Source organism: Grus americana, chromosome 7, assembly GCF_028858705.1.
Source record: "Grus americana isolate bGruAme1 chromosome 7, bGruAme1.mat, whole genome shotgun sequence".
NCBI classification, from domain to species: Eukaryota; Metazoa; Chordata; class Aves; order Gruiformes; family Gruidae; genus Grus; species Grus americana.
This window is the reverse complement of record NC_072858.1, coordinates 38448226-38465853: the sequence shown is the minus strand read 5'-3', so window position 1 is coordinate 38465853 and position 17628 is coordinate 38448226. Positions and strand designations below refer to the sequence as shown.

The 17628-nt window shown below is 42.5% G+C and overlaps 1 protein-coding gene across 6 annotated transcripts in view; it reads left to right on the top strand.

The window, feature by feature from the left end:
* The window catches only part of PCDH15 (protocadherin related 15), a 1027345-nt gene that overhangs the window by 953775 nt on the left and 55942 nt on the right, over positions 1-17628 (top strand). For all 6 annotated transcript variants that reach the window (XM_054831779.1, XM_054831776.1, XM_054831775.1 and 3 more), the window contains one exon: positions 9537-9664. In XM_054831779.1, the coding sequence (XP_054687754.1) occupies positions 9537-9664 (128 nt within the window). The remainder of the gene's footprint in view (positions 1-9536; positions 9665-17628) is intronic.

Below are 17628 nucleotides of genomic sequence, written 5' to 3'. Positions count from 1 at the left end.
CTTTTTCTCCCGTGCTGCAGGGAGAAGTGAGCTGTGTCAGCTTTTTGTGCTTTTGCTACTCACTCTGGGCTCTTTGCTGGCGTGTCAGCAGGCAGGGAGCCCAGGTGCCATCCCGTTAGTGCCAAAGGTGACAACGTTGTTCCATGGCAGAGTCTTTCCCACACTGCAGGTTGTGATCTGCAGAGTTAATAATCCAAGGGTTACAAAGGAAGGGCCACCCTTAACTACCTGGGCTGATTCTGCTGTCCTTTTTCTGTAATTAGTCTTCTAATTATTGTTCTGATGGATACGATAATAGCCATGAATATTGGGAAACCCATCTCTAATTTATTTCAGTGCCAGTTTGGTGCGTATGCTTAAGAGTATTGTGTATAGTTTAGAGAACAAAATTCAGATTTTTCGGGATAGTAATTTAAACAAGGTGCAAGTCTGTTTTTTCCTTGTATGTGTGTATATATATATATAGGCACACTACGCTAGAATCTGCTTGCGATACTGAAATTGGTACTTCATGAAAATTTGCTTACAGATTTTTAAAGTTCTTAAAGATATTAGACTTAATGGGCTTAAGTATTTGGGAACATGCCATAAAATGAGGTGACAGCCTGAGACATCTTACAGGGGTGGCAGTTAAAAATATATTCTTCAGGCTTTCCAGTACTACCCACATAACCAGTAGAAGATTTTTGGAACTTGAGCATGTATTATCATGGATATTTGTTTCTTAAGAAAAAATTGAGCATGTATGAAATGTAACACGTAGGGATTATTCAGTGGTCAGAAGCTGAATTGTATTGACAGCAGCGTAAGACTCTGTGTGCTGTTACAGCCACCATCGATGGTGTATCTGGAGAGGCAGAGAAAGAGAGCCACGCCAGTCGGCTGCATTTCCTCGTGTCGGGGAGAGGTCCGGTTGAGGCGATACTCGGTAAGATGTGGCCAGGCCGTAGGCAGGGAGGGGTCAGCAGGTTCCAGCAGGGGCCTTTGGGCAGAGCTCCACGGTCGGGGAGCCTTTCTGTCCCCCTTCGCACTCCAGCCTGCACGAGGGCAGTTCTCCCACCTGGGCAGCAGTTTTAAAAAGCGATGGCTGCAGTGTTTTATTCGGGGATACTTGATAATGCCTGGAGTTTGAGTTTGGTCCGATTTAAAGGAGGACACGCACTTGCTGGCTGTGTTTGGAAATCCACGGGTACGTAGCATGTGTTAGGTTGTGAATACGCACTGTGCTGGATGGATAGCTAAAGAATTTGGTAGATGTGTATTTTTAACGTACTTTACGAGTGTCTGGGTAACTAAATCACTTACATCTTTGTAATTGAGATCTCTTGACCTCTGGGTTTGATTCCTAAATTTGTATGATGTATGTCTTTCCATTTTCTTGGCACCTTTTTCTTTCCTGATGAGTTTTAATCAGGTTAAATACTACTTCAGAGTTTCAGGGCACTGAATTGATGAACTACAGTGGAAGGAGATGAGACGGAATTAATGCACCACTGTGGCCTTTGGTGACTTTGAAATGATGAACCACTTTGGAGATAGGTGACTTTGAATGCACTTCTCTAGAATCATGTGACGCTGAATTAATAACGCTGCTCTGACATTCAATGGCAATGAATTGCTGCCCGTTCCGGTGTTAGATACCACTGAATCGGTGAACCATTCTGGAATTTGTTGGCAGTGAATTGATGACCTACTCTGGAGCTACAATGATGAGCCCTTCTGGAGGTAGATAGCACGGCACTGATGAACTGCTCAGCCGCAAAACAGTGCTGAATTTTATGAAACTTGGAAGCTGGGGACCAAATTTTTTTTAGCTGTACGTATTATAGAAGATAATTATGTAGGAGTTTGAGTTTTCATCTGTGCAGTGGAAAAGTGGATGATACTGCATGAAGTGTAACTAAGCTTGTCATTCAGCGATAGTGCCAACTGATAGCATAGTAATAACTGAATAAATAAATGAGGAAAGTAAATTGAGATGTCCTTTGGAGTATGAGAACATAAAATTGGTGACTTAAACTGGGGTTTTAAAATACGATGCTAAATCATGCAAAATCACACTCTTACTTTCAGCAGAATCGAACTCCTTAAATGGGTTACTTTAACTGGAGCTTTATAATATGAAATTGCAGTGCATTTTTACTTCCTTTGAACGGAAGAGTTAGGTTTTCTGATGACAGTGAATTGAAAAGGTTGGAATTCCGGCTTGAGGAATCAACAGCTGGTGATGCTGAGCCCTGAGAGACCCGCAGTATTAATGGCTTTCTCCGATTCAGTTAAATTTAGCAGCCTGGAGTTTTTTCTGTCTGCTCTTTGCCTCTTAGATTGTCTATCACAATAGAGCATAGTCTAGTGGTATGCTGTAGGTCAAATTAGGATTGTGATTATGAGCTTCCAAATAGAAGCTTTCAGTTCTCCCTCAATGGATAAGATGATGGAAAACTGATATATAAGGGGAACGTCACAAAAGTGTGTGTGGCAGGATGTGTTCTGCAATTGGAAGTGCCACTCTGTAATCGATCACAGAGCGAGCAGCTCCTTCCTCCCAGGAAGAGTTGTGAATTAGGGAGCTGAAGGGAATCTATCAGTACAATTAATCATTTACTAAACCAGAAGTACTTCTGGAACAAGGACAGGAGAAACGTCATCTTTTACCTCCTTTGAGCACTGTCAGCTGTTCACAAAGTTTTCACCAGCATCTCACTGTCCTGCAGTTTGGTACCCAGGAGAAATGCGGTCGGGGCAATAACCTTGTTGTGGCAAGGAAGGAAGGGACAGGAGGAAGCAGAGGGGTTTGCGGGAAACCAGAGGGAGCAGCGGAGAGAAACTGCTCTGAAACGCGGGAAGAGCGAGCAGTGGAGCGGTATAGACAAGAAGGGGAGAAGAGGAGGTTTTACCACCAAAGTAAACATGGTCCCAGGTTTAAGAATCAAAGCATTAGTGGGCACCTGATCCCTGTGCCAGACAGATGAAACGTGTACTGTGGTGGCAGACACCAGGGCTTCCCACTTTGAGCTGCAGAGAGGGGTATATTTACAAGAGAGCCAGAATATGTTTGCTGTTGAACACAAGGGCCCACCAAATTCCTCTGAGGTCAGAAGCTGGGGGTTCAGTCTCATGTTTTCCAGTGTTGACAGTTTCCAGCATCTGAGAAGAGCGCATCTTTTCATTCCCCGGCTCCGTCCGTATGACCCATTCAGCCTTCTACCGCGCTCTTGCTCGCTGCGCTGCTGCCGACAGCGCTTGTCGCTTGCTCTCTTACCTTGACTTATCGTTGCCATCTGTGCGTAGCTTCACCCGTCCTCCGTGGCGGCTCGGCAAGGTAGCCTCTGGGCTGTTCCCCTGTCTCTCTGCAAATGGACACGGATGCAAACAGATTGTTTAAAAATTAAACCTTACAGGCAAAGGTGTTACCAGTTGGCACAATGCTGCCTGAAAGGTTTGTCTTCGTTATAAGTTACTTGTGTTAACAGCCTCTTACTCGATGAGTTGTTAAGAGGGAGGCCAGAGGACGTATTTTTGACTGCGGGTTGCTCCACTGTAGATTGTGTCTTGTTTTGATCGTCTCTAGGACTGACTGCAAGACACCTCTGCCTTCCAAGTAAGCCGTGTTCTCCCGGCAGGGATGAAAAGGGGGGTTTCTTGTGTCACGGACTTGTAAATGCAGTGGAACTCTCCCCTGCATCCCTGATCTTGTCACCTGCATCTTCATTACAAAACTTCTGGCATCGCTTGCAGTCCCACTGTCATCTCTCCCGCATCCTCCCCTTTATTTTTGCTTGCACTCTTGCTGACTTGACTGGCTCTAATTAAAGTGCAGGGAAAGGACGAGCAGCAAGTGCATATTTCACATTCCCAGAGATAGAAGAATAATGACAGAACACGTGGTGGTTTTGCTGTCTTTTAAGAGGAATCAGAAGGAAAGGAAAAACGCAGCAAACAATGAATTTGTTATCTTTTGCAGTTGTGCTTGCGTTGGCTTGATAAACAGATTTCCTTTTCAGAAACTGCCAGAGCCCTCATTGTGTCTGCAGACAGCCTGACACGGGTGAGAGCTAAAACAAGATATCCCTCCAAACTCTTAACGGGCGCTGCAGAATGCAGCGTAGCACGAATTTTTACTAATAATCAACTTAGGAGTAGAATTCAACAAGCAAGAGGTAGGTATCTGAAGAGTGTTAGACCAGCTGAGAGGGAAACACGCTTCCCCATTTTTTCATTTGGATCAGGTATGCTGAACATCACATTGACTGCCAGGTGCGAACATGTGATCTTGGTAGAGATGGTTTTTTTGTTTTGGTATTGAAAGATTTTTAAGCAAAAATGCACCTTTCACTTTAGTATTTACATGTTTTATTCATTCCGTTGAAACTATTTTTCGCCTTTGGCACAGCCCCAAGCAAGAAGTGGTGCCGACCGATTCCCCGGACGTCTGCAGAGGCACTGCCCCAAGGAGGGTCACTTCTGCTGCTGGGATCCCAGCAGGGAGCCAGGGCTTTGCCAGGGGTCTTTGAGGGTAAAAGGGAGAACAGTTCTGTCTCTCTTGTAATGGTTTCGGTTTTCTAATCACAAAATAAACCTTTAGGAATCATAAAGCGAAAAGGGATAAAACTAGTTTTGCAACCAAAATTCTGCAACTGCTCCGTACTAATTCGGAACGATAGTTTTACTAAGTTACATATGAAAATGAATTCTATTTCCCTGGATTATTGACTTTTCAAGTAGTCTGAGATTTTTTAGTTTCAAACATGTTGCAAAAGTTTGTGCCGATGGTGGTTTATAAGTTGGCTGCCATGCCAGTCCCTGCATCCGGGAGACGCGACAGATGGACAAAATACGCTGCAGAGCCTGAGGAGCTGCGGCTCTGCCTCCTCTGCCGCTTCCCTGAAAGCTGCTGGGACGAACTTCAAATTCCTTTGGGCAACAAAGCAATGTGTTTTAGACAGACGGCATAAAATGTGAGCTCCCTTTCAATTAATTATTTGGTAGAAAAAGATGTTTTATATTTATTTAAATCAGACCTTGGATCAGTGCTGTTCCAAATACATTGCCGTTTACGTCTTGTCAAAGCTCCTTTTTGTACCATTCTTGATCAGCTGCAGCATACCAGGCTTTATGAGCACATGCTGATTTAGATCAAAATGCCACTGAAAAATAGTTGGTGCTGATTCCTAGTTGGTTCTGCCAACTTTAGTAAGGCGAGATTGAGCACAGCTGCAGTTCAGTTTATTTTACCTGCCAAAGCACAAAGTCTGCTCGACAGACTCGTAAGGTAGTAGTAAAGCAAAGTGACCCTGTCGAATTACAGTTCTCATTCCCAGTTTGATTAAAATGAACTTTTAAAAGAGAAGAATCTGCTGTTACCTATTGCAGAACAAACGGCTGCTGCTTAAGCGACGTGCAGGTTTTTTTATGGTAAAATTCCCGATGCAGCTGTATCAATGGCTCTTTTGGCGCATCGCAGAAGTCAGGTGTAGTATCATTGGTGAAAGCATAATGTAAAATGAGTCTGGTAACACTCAAAGCATGGTTGACACTGTCCGAGTGTTCAAAAAACACTGCTTTACTTCAACCTAATTTCTGCAGTCTGGCGAGAAACTGCAGGCTCCCGTGAATCAGGCACGTTATTAGCACTACTTACTTAAACAGTGATTCTGGAGAGGAGTTTTCAGCAAGTGTGTTTGGGGAAAAACTTCTGGAAATGCTAGTACCCACTAGTTCTGACCAGCTCCCGGGAGTTTTTGTTGTTTTCTCTGTTAGTCATTCATGATCTGCTAGTTTGATGTGTTTCAGAGGATTCTCAGGTTTCCTTTAGAGCAGCTTTCAGGGTGTTTTCACTCTCCTTAAGCAAATCAGAGAAGGTGAAAGATCCAAATGCCTCATCTTCTAGTCTTGGGAGTGATTATTGACCTGGAGCAGTGCATACAGTCTGTTTGGTTCTTAGAAGCTGAAGACGACTTACGAGCAGCTCCAGTTCTGTTTACTCAGTGCGCTGCAGCTCATCTCAGGGGATCTAGAAGAGAGAGGGGGCAAATGGGCCACACGAGACCTTGGTGCAGAAACTTCCTTTGCAGTGTATCATCCGGGAGGCTGACCGGGCCGGCATGACTAATTGGTGTGAAAAATCCGGACAATAAATGTGTCTTAGCAATAAAAATGTGCAGTAAAACTAAAGCAGCTGTTTGCTTATCAAATATTACCTGCGTACTTTGTGCGCAGGGAAGCGTTTCCCTTACAGCTGAAGGCAGGCAGTTGGAGCACTCCATTTGCTGCTTTGCTTTTTTTGGGCACTCTGGCAGTGCTGTGCTGCTTTGTCCAGGGAAAGACGCTTTCTCCTTTCACCGCGCCAGCTATTTAAGTAGATCAGTCATAGTGATATGAATTATACTTAATTGCATGAGGTCTCACAAGAAGTACCGCAGAGGAGTAAATTCTGGTTTCAACTCCTGGAATCCATGAAAAAGAATGTAACGGGAGCTGGATTCCAGATCTAGAATACCAAAGCAGCAAGGTTTTACATTTTACAAATTTCCCCTCTGGGAAGGTGAGTGTAATTATTGGTGTCCTTCAGTGTTCACTGTCCTGCCTGCCAGAGTATCGGTAACTAAGAGCGCACGTTGTAGAGTGGATGCTGTTGCCTCCCTTCAGGTGCCAGAAAAGAGACTAGAGCCACCCACCAGCAATCTTTAGAACAAGCACTAAATATTTGGAATACGAAGGAAAAAAAGAATCTAATGCTGTAACCAGACTCGGTAAGAGCGTGCTCAGGCTGAGCGGCCTTTTCGGTCGGGCGGGCATTGGCGGTGCGAGGGTGGCGGCTGTGGGGGCAGCGTCCCCCGTGTCTCTGGACCCCAGAACCCCTCGTGCAGAGCGGCGGGGGAAATCCCCACGGCGAAGGGGCTGGCACGACCTTCACGCGCATGGCACGATTTCTGATGAGGGATTTTAATGTGCGCTGTTTCTAGGCTTTTCTGATGTGAGAATAAGGCAAACCACGTAACTGGCTGGGGTCGTTCACTACGGCCGGCTCTAGGCTGGAATGGGATAAAAAGCACGCCGTAGCGAGGGCTTCACAGATGCTGCGTTCCCCTCCGTCTGCCAGAACGAATGAAATATAAGCTGTGTATAAAAATCAGGCAGTAAAATAAACTGAAGGTAAATGTTTAATTGAACGTTAATTATGCTAATGTTAGTTTGTACATATGCAGGATATTTCATTTGCTTTGTTCTTGAAGCAATAACTTTCACTTCTCATTTTCAAAGCATTCAACCATCGCTAAACAAATGGGAATTTTGGCAGCTCGGAGAACTCCCAGCAAATTAAACAAATGTTTTTGAGGAAATTGCAAAGCAAACTTCGCACGAGGCTAAGCCGCCTCACCAAAACTGGCTCGACAAGATGAAGATAGCGAGCGCTGTGCAAAAGATGTTGAATTTGCATTAGAGAGCGCTAATGCAGGTTAGCAAATGCCTAGTCCTACCAGCGCCGAACGTGATACAATTAAGATCTTCCCTGCAGCAGTGAGCTGGTGCCAGCCATCGATACAGCTGTTCGTTAGCTCAGCAGGGCAAGGTCCCTTACACACATTGCCTGTAATCCCGCTTCAGGTGCCTTCTTCCCTAAAGGGTGGAGCTGCGGTGGAAAAGCCTGCCTGGGAATCTCGTTTTTCTCAGCCGGGCTGCAGTTTCTAACTGTAAGTTACTACTGGAGCCAGAAACAGTGAGATCCGCTTTAACAAGGGAGAGATTCGACTGTTGGCGGGACCTCGCAATACCGCTTTGACTGCAGTTTTTCTTCACTGTAATAAATAATGTCGTTCTTTTCAAATGAGCATAAGCAAACTAGAGATGATTACAAATAGACCGTTACGCCCGCTTTACACACATTCAGAGGTTGGATTATGGGGGGGGGTTTTTCACGTCCGTAAAAAGAGAGCTTGTTGTGAAGTCATTTTCCCATGAAGTAACAGCACCTACGCGTGGTTTAATGTATCTGCACAGATCAGCGTGGAAGGTGAATTATTGATTATTCCTCTGAGGAAATGTCATTTCCTTTTTTTCTTTCTCTTTTTTTTTTTTCTTCTCTCATTGCTAATGCATTGGATGGCATTTGAAACGTTTTTCTCGGATTTCAGTCACGTTTACGAAGTCCTCATTTGTTTTCCCATCAGTTGGACCATCAGATAGAATATCTTTGGTGACTTTGGCAGTGTAAGAAGTAGCCTGGGTTTTAATTCTTGTGTCCCCTAAAGACAGAGCTACTAAGCTCTTTCCTCTTTCTAAATGAGACCGCGTTTAGAAGCTAACTCAGATCAGCGTGGCACCTCTGCAACATTTAAATTATCCTGGCACTGAAACAAGTTGGGAAAACCAACTCTGAAATGAGGCAATTTATCACTTGAAAATGTGGTTTTAATGAACTGGATATCATCATTTCCAGCAATTGTTCTGGATTATACAGTTCTGAAAGAGACAAACACATGTTGGTGTAGATTACTGCACAGTTGAATCTTTTTTTGCGCTAGGTCCATAATTTTTGCTAGGTGTTTTTTCCTTGCAGAAGGAGAGATGTTTATTGTTCGGTGGGGTGGATCAGTAACTGTTTAATAAAGCACAGATTAACAGCTGTATTTTGTTTGAAGCTGTGTTGAACCTCTAGGGAGGAAATAAAGTTTCTCGAGTTCCCGGGGGCCAGGCCAGGTTTGTGCTGCAGACAGATGTAGACGTGCACTCAATTAACACAGCAAGTTCGTTAGGTGTTGAGGCTGCTTAGCACACGCATGGTCAAACCCGTCAGACATAGGTGCTTTGTGGTATAGCAGGTATAGAAACCGCTGCGTTGACCTGCAAGGTAAAGTATCGTGGTGTTCATCCAGCGCTACTGGATGAACGTTGGGGAGTGTCCAGACCCCCCGGCAGAACCACCCGTTAAGTATTTGCACGGGAGTTACTAACAGTGAGAGCACACGAAGCAAGCTGCTGTTTGCAACGTAGCTACTGGTATGCGTCACCTGTTCCTTAGCTCCTTACAACACTTGCGAGAATTTAATGTGACCAAAAATCTGTGTTACTAAAATACAGTATTCTTACTTCTGCTGTTCTATTTATTTGAAAAATGAGTTACAGGTCTTTTCTTATATTTTCCCCAAATAGCTCGTTTTCTAAAGAAAGTTGTGGCAGCTTTTTGCTTACAGGCAAATTCAGGTAGCCCTAATAGGAAAGTGCAGGTGTGCAGAGAATGGGAATCATTTTCTATAAAAATACAAATTTCAGCTGAAGAGTCGTTGAGAAAAAATGGCAAATGAGGAAACAGTAAAGGTAGAGTACAGAAAAAAATTTACATGAAATCTCTTTACTTCCTTCAAGTTCATACTTTTCATACCAAATGTGCTATTATTTCTAATGTATTTATTTTTATAGTGTTATCCACGCGCCTATTTTACATGATCTGTTTGGGCTGTAAATGTTTGAACTCCAGTAGGCGTTACAGATTTATTGCCAAATGTTCTACGTATACTTTCCATCCCTCCTTTTAGGTAATACAGCCAAGGTATTTATCGAAGTGAAGGACGAAAATGACCACGTGCCCGTCTTCACCAAAAAAATGTACATTGGAGGAGTGTCTGAAGATGCCAAAATGTTTTCTTCTGTGCTTAAAGTTAAGGTAAGGCTGAGATTTATTTTAAATAACATTCACTTGCAGTGGGAAAACATTTACTCACCGGCTTGATTTTTCACCGGAGGTTACGAAATGTATTTCTCCTAAAACTGCCTGAGCTCCTCAGACACTGGCAGTAATTTCCATTTTATTTCTTTCCTCAATCAAGTTAAGTGAGCACAGGGTGGGTAATTCTTCTTACGAAATCAGTGTTTGAGTATGAATCTGAGCGTGATGGTTGCCATTTGTGTGTGAGGGACCGACGTGCATCGGCCCAGTATTCCAGCAGTTACTAGCACGAGCTTGATTTTGAGCTTAGAAGAGTTGTTCAGGTGTTATTTCTATTGAATTTGTGCGCTCGTTTGTCATGTGAAGATTTGTAGCTCTCATTTTAGATACGTTAATATTTAGAGAATTCCTTTATGCTCAACACTAGTTTTTTTTACCTGAAATTCTTCTGACGACTACTTTGGCAGCGGCGTGTTTATGCTTTAAAAAGGAAAGAACAGTTTCTCTTTCAGGCCAGCAAAGCAATTTCAGGTCTGTGCACTGTGACACAATTTGTGAGTAAAACTGACTATCCGTAGGGTGGTGTTTTTGTTAAAAAAGAGAAAATTCAAGGAAACATATAGAATATCATTAGCGTCGGACAGAAAAATAGCTTAGGAGAAAAGGTATTTGTTTTCTGTAACATGCTTTGTGATGCAATCTTTTGTGCTAGAGACAGCCTGAGTTGCCAGGACTTTCCAAGTCAGCTTGTTTCCTCTGCCTTTATTTTGTTACCTCCGCAGGCCTCCTGGATCTTTGTTCACGTTAAGCGTGAGTGGAATAGCTTTGACATTGCTGATTCTAGCTCATGCATGAAAGGGCACAGAAATATGACCTGCTAACAGTTTTACTCTGACCTCATGATGTGTTTAGAGCACCAGGAATGAAATGGAGAATATCAGAGCTTATTAAAGTTGTCCATTGCTTTTTTGTTTTGTGGCAGCCCTTCCCAAAGAAAGGCCAGAAATGGCAGAAGAGTGGGAAATGGTTAAGCATTGATTACTGGATGGAAGCCGCTGTAGATGAAATTAGTTTACTTTGTGCACTACTCCAGAGTATTTGTTTTTTCTTATCTTTTTATAGAGTGCTTATCATGGGCAATTTTTTGTGCCCAGAGTATCCGTATTGGTCTCTTCTAGAAACACATACGGCAGCCCAAGTAAACAGCCGGGAATTTACTGAAGGTAACTTGGAAAGGGAACATTAGAGTGTATAAATCTGCCCTACACTGATTCTCCCCAGCTTCCTCCGCAGGCGGGTTGTGTTTGGGGCGATACTGAGTGGGGCTGCTCAGGAATTTCACCTTACACCCTGCCCTGGAACTAAGGCTGAGCTCGTGCTTGCCAGTCTCCCAACTGCAAAAACCTGAAGGAGCCTCAATACCGCTTTGCCCCAAGCGTGTTCCTGGCGTGCGACACCTTGCCTGATGGAAAGAGCTGCGCCCAGGCTGCGGGGTGCATCGGTGGGCAGATCAAAGTCGATGCACCTTCTCTCCTAGCACTGTTAGGAGAACGGTGAGTAGTTACAAGAAGTAGCAATCCTGAATGAATGGGAAGGTGTAGGGAGGAATTATGATGAGAGGACATTAAAGATACGCGTTGGTAACTGGAGAGAGCAATTAGCCCAGAATGCTTGTTGAAAAGGCGTGTTTATTTACTGCTCCTTTATCAACTGTGAGGGCTCAGTTCAGACTTTGCAAAGGAAGCCAAAAAAGTTGCCTAGCACATGCAATGCCTCTGTTTAAAGATGTACTTGCACGTGAATAAAGAAATTACAAAGTGAGTAATAAAGCGGCATTGTGTGTTGGACATATGATGTTTGGAAAATGAATTGCAAAATTTCCTTTGATAAATTTCTTTTCCTCCATCTTCTGTATTGAAGTTTTAAGGTACCCCAGATTTCTCTGCTGTACCAAATAGTGACATACGACCAGATGTCTGCTTGAGTCACTGAAAAGGAAATTGTAGATGCACAGCTTCAAGAAATTGTGGTAGTGTTGCTGTTAGGGTGGTCTGAGACCATAATCGAGCAGGGTTTTGAAGGTAGGGGTAATATTTTTGTTAACATCTCTTTTTCCAGACGTTTTGCCAGTTATTGCTTCCGGCTACGAAACTTAAACTGAAGCCCTGGCATACTCAAAAATAGGAAACAAAATTGTGTCAAATCCATGAACTTTAGAAGTGCTGAAGGTGCAGAACTGCACAAAGATACTGAAGTAGAGACAGAATAGTGAATATTAAAGTTACTTAGATAAAGGAGTGTTATGTGTGTGAAAGAAAGTGAAACATAAGACACAAATGTAAAATGACAATTTGCGTTGATCGTACAAAATTTGAACAGGCTGTGAAATCCTGCCTGCTTTTCCAAGAGGCATTCCTGATTTCTGAGGCACAGCTATTCACGTGTGTCAGTCAAGGGGTGAGAAGCGTGTGGGAAAGAGGAGCCATAGAGGTACAGGATATTCGGGGGTGAAGAGGGGGATCTGCTTTTACCCTTCAGAAACATCTGACTCGAGAAAGGTGATCAGAGGACAGAAAAGGACATTTTGATGTGTCTAACCTGCTTCTATTAAAACGTATGACAGAGTTCTCCCTGACTTTGCTGACAGGCAAAATAGAACAAGGTCCAAGACAGAAGTTATTACTACTGGATGGCATCAAACGTAACGGTGTGCTTTGCTAAAGTGAAATTAGAAACAGTTCAGAAGTGCTTGTCGCAGAAAATCAGGCTGTAATTTATTGTTCTAGCACCAAGCCTTTTCAGCAGTTGGTGCTAGTTAGCTTGTTTTCTGTCCTTTAGAAAAAAAAGTAATGGCTCTGTTAGTTAAATACGATGCCCATTCCAATTAATGTTAGGAAGTATTAATCAAATTAATGTCTTTCCTTGAACAGTTTAGGTGAGTAAAATTAAATGAGTAGTTTTTCAAGTTGAAATTTTTAAGAACGTTCATAACGTACATGCATAGCTTGCACTGTAGAAATTTATTTTTATTCTAATAAAAATTATTAGCATTTGTATTTATTATTATTCGTTGTTATTCTAATAAGAAAACCTCCTCAGTAAGAGTGTTAAATACATTTGCATCTTCTGCATTCATTAATAGCTGCTAACTTGTTTAATGACATCTGAGTAATTTTGAAAAGAAGCTGATATTGTCAGCATATTGTCTTTCTTCCTGTCACTGCCAACAACGTTGATGATCCTTGAACGTGGTGGTGACTAGCAGAAATTTTTTTGACAACTGAAAGATATAAAACTGCATATTATAGATGGTTGAAATCATTGTCCTGGGGACTCCTCATATTGAGCAAACATTTTCTAATTATAATTTCTGATTATTAGCGTCACATCATTTGTCACAGCAATGCCATCCAGTCACCGTTGTAGAAAAGCGTGCAACGCTTCCTGCACTCTAGGACCCAAACTTGCCGGTTTTTCCCCTGTATTTCAAGGAGGTACCAGCAGTAAGTAGGTACTAAATGTGTAGAAGTGACATTAACTTTTAAATTGGTTTCTTATGTACATTCCATTATCCTGAGGGAAGGAGAAAGTGTTTATTTTAAATTAAAGTGTGAGATTGTTGTTACTAAAAAAAAGAATGGACTCTGAATTGAGCCTGTGTTTTCCTTGTATGAAGCAAAATTAGGCATTCCAGAGGTACAGTAGGGACTCTGTTGATTAACTCCTAGCTTCCTTGGCTTTTCTCTTCATTTTTAGCTATACGTGACAGATTTTGCTTGAAAACCTGGAAGTCAAAGGCTTCTATTAGTAGTGAGTGATTTGGATATTCACATCAGTTTGAAAATCCCCGGTCCCCTTTTCTTTGTCCGTCGCTCTGTCCGTGTGCGTTTAATGCCAACTCCTACTCGTGGCTCTCCAAGGCCCTTAGTTTCAGATCCCTTCCTCTGAATATCCGGGCTCCGAATGACCGGTGCCAGTTCCTGCACCTGTGGACAGGGCTAGTGTAAGTCATAACATTGTGTTGAGGTGGTTGTCGAGGTTTGGTTCTTAGGAAATTGCACAGAGGAGAGGGTAAACTCAAATCTGTGAAACGGTGGGGCACATTAGAAGAGAAATGAAGACAACCCAATTCAGTCAAGAGAGAATAAAAAGGTAAAAACCAGCACTTGGTCAGAGGTGAGATAGGATCCATCTTCTGCTTTTATATCGTAAAAACGCAACTCAAGTTTTAACAGTGATGTGTTTCTCACGACTATTTCATCAATTGTGTAACTGTTATGTACAATAAAGATGATATAGATCCCAGAAAAGGCTATTTAAGTCACGAATGAAGATCATTGACATTGTGAGCACCTACGCTTACTTTCTCATGTGCAAGTGATAAAATAAAGCAAATTTCTCCTTTTTGGAGGTGACCTACTTGCTCAAATGTTGGCAGCGTTAAGGGCAGGCAACTGTTTGGCACTCTATTTGATTGCTTTCATATAGTAGCAAAAAAATTTTGTATAACACCACTTTTATAGCTTAATTTACTAGTTCACCATATTTTAGCAGACTTTCAGAGAAAATAAATCATGTTCATTAATTATATTTTTATATTTTAAGCACAAACATGTGTTTAATTTGCCTCAATGGGTACAATAAAAATTCCCCAACAAGGGCCTTCTGGCAGGCTGGCGGAGGATGCTGCTTCTGCAAGCTCTAATTTTGGCAACACCAGTGCTGGTTCCCTTAGCGAGAAATGCTTTTTTTCTGGAGTGGCAGGAGGAGGTAACTGTTGGCTGAAGGTAAGTGTCAGATGTATTGCAAGAAGGTGGTCATTGCTAGTTTATTTAGACTGAAAGCAAAGGGGTGGTTTAAGTAGATAACACTTGAGGTGTTAACTCATCGTCTGGGCACCTGTGTCTACTTCAGCCTTTTACATCTGAAGGTCAGTGTCTGGAATTTCATGTTAAGCCCAAGTGCCAGATAGTGGTTTGGTTTCTGTTACCATTTATCCATGCATCTGGTTTTGAGGAACATACCATGATGGGAAATCAAGACCCATCCTGAAACTTTCCCTTTCTCCTAAAAGCTCAAGGTCAAAGCTCTTGGTGCTTTAGCAGAGGCTTCAAATGAACCCCACGGTCTGCTGGGAGGCTGGAGCAGGGCTGTGCAAACGAGTTGGCTTCATCCTGTCGCTGGAATAACCGTGGGACAAGATCGATGGATGGGTGGGTTAATTGCAGTAATCGGAATGGCTGGTGTTTAGATCTTGATACGGCTCCTGCAGTTAGCTGTGATTTACAGGGTATGCCTGCTTTTATTTGCCATTGCTGTAATTAAATTAGTTAAGCATAATAAGCACAGTGGCAGGCACTTGCCAGCAGTTATTGTTTAGTGGCAGTTTAAGCTAATATAATTTTTCCTTTTTATCAAATAGGAAGTGGAAAAGATGAGCTGCGAGACATTAGCTAGGAAGTTCTGAATTATGGGTGTTTGCTAGTGTAGATACTAAGGAGGTGCAAAAATGCTTTTATAATCTGGATTGAAATTCACTGGGTCTTTAGTGAGTCTATGGGTTACATTAAGCAAGAGGTAAACCATATTTTAAGTCATTAAAAACGTATCTAGTTTTGCAATAGTTTAAAAAGAAAAATAGTGTGAAATGTCAGAGCAGCGCCGGTGTTAATGCCAAGAGGCACCTGTGTTGCAGGATCAGATTAACAGCTGCATTTACGCCCAGATCCTCACCTCCGGGCGGTCCCTACCCCACCGAGATCCGCAGCAGCCTCTTCCAGCTCTCGTCCGGGCCAGGGGACGCGTTAAGGTGCCGGCAGGTCTCTTCCCGGCTGTGCACAGGCGTTTTCCCAGAGGAAACCGGGGGGGCTGCGGGGCAGTTGCTGCCCAGGCTTTGCCCTGGGGATCGGCATCCTGCTGATGCTCCTTTAAGCTGTAGGCAGCTCTCTAGTTCTGTCTCATTTTGGCGTTTAGTAAGTTATTCTCGGCTGCCTCTCTTCCTTTGTACAATGTTATTGGCGCGTAAGAATGACTCATTTTTGATGAGTGTAATTTATATAAAAATAAGTCGACAAGCTTTATTGCCCTATGCAAAAACTACAGCTTTCAAATTGAAAAACTCCTCACAATTAGTTCCTCTTTAACTGCACTTAATGATTTGCTCTAGTCATTAATTTTTAATATAACAATTTATGTAAATCGTTTATAGATAAATTCATCACAAATATACTGCGTAACGTTTGCATGTTTAACTTCAGTTGCTGAAACCATTCCGTACTCTATGGCTTGTACAAAATTTCACCCCTCCCATCAAAGCACAGTTCTTCCCCTCTTGAAAAATATTTTGTAAAGCGCTAATTACGCCATACAGCCTGGTGAGTAGCACTGGGAGAAAGAAATAATCTAACTGCCATGGGCTGAACACCAAAAAAAAAAAAAAATGCAGGGAGAGAAGAAAACTAGTACTGAGTACGTAATCTTACACACAAATTGAATTTAGAGACAAGGAGGCCAATAAAATATTGGATAACACTTCTCTCATCATCAAAGCAGTTGCGTGTGTGACTAAGGCAAATGCTATAGATTGCTTCTCCAAGCTCTGTCAGGTGCAGCAATTCTGCTGGCAGTGGAAACCGCTATTCGCTTGAATATAAAATCCTTTTAGAATAGGGGAATGTGTGGTATTGCTTCAGATTTTAGAATGATTACTATAAGTAGATAAAAAGGGAGCTTGAGCTCAGAAGAATGTTACAAATCATTATCAAAAAGTCACTTTTAATTAGAATTAATTTGGTTAATGATATGTCATATGAATTATTCTATACGATTGTTTTAAGGCTACTGTCCTCTGAAAGCTGATAAGTACAAATGTCTCTAAGAAAAAAATAAAAGCAATATGTTTAATCAAATGGCACTTTTTAACCGAGGCTTTAGTCCTTCTGTCTTCTTATATTGCTAATAGCTCAGCAGGAAACGCGGAGCTGCGTTAAATACCATTTCTCTTGAAAGGATAGCTGAGGCCGGTTACCGCGTCTCAAATCTCTAGGCAATTCCGCAGAGCGAGCTTTTTAATCCTCCTCCTTTCCCCCGAAGCCTGTCAAAGATACGCAGTGCACAGACGGGATGGTTTGAGTCCGCGTGGATGATTGGGTGCAAGGCCAAAGGGCGGTGAGAAGCCATGGCGGTAGGACGGCAGCAGGGGATTTGGGTTTTCCTTTCACTCCGCCACCGCTGGGCTGGTCCCGCGCTGGTGGGACAGCTGGAACAGGCTGACGGTGCTGGTGTGACGCTCAGGAAAAGGGTTCGGGTGTTGGACACTCCCGATGGGGATTGGTGTTACAACAACCTTGTACGTTCTCTCCCCTTTTCCATGATTAAAGGCCTTTTCCTGCTTTTTGTTATGAATGTTAATTAAAAACAGATGTAATACTCATAACTGCTAATTTATGAATTTTGTGGTTTGAGATTTGCTTTGCATTTCATTAAATTAGAATTAGTTTTTTTGCTTTGCCACTGGTATTTTCATATAACTCCTGGGTTTCCCCTCTGAATTAGAACCAGACTTCCTTTAGCCACATACGCAGTATTTTCAATCTGCTCTATAAAAACAAAACCAAAATCAACACAATCTGCAGGGAAATTACTAGCGGGAATTGACTTTTCACTGTAATGGTGTATTATTAGCCCGTTCTTAAACATTTTCTTTTACAGTATTCATCTCTCTAGTTTTGTTTGTTGAAGTGCATTTAAATGAGGAAATATCAGAGATGCTAATTCTAGTAAAGAAAGAGAGAGCTTCTTTTCCGAATTACTCCTCGGTTTATAAAGGTACTTTTTGTACTGAAAATGTTTGCAGAAAAGGAAGCTTGCCAAAATAAATGCCAGTGAATCAAAGTCTCAGGAAGCGGCTGACCTATGTTTGTTAGAAGTGGCTCTAATATGAAGCCAGCAGAGGGGTTTGA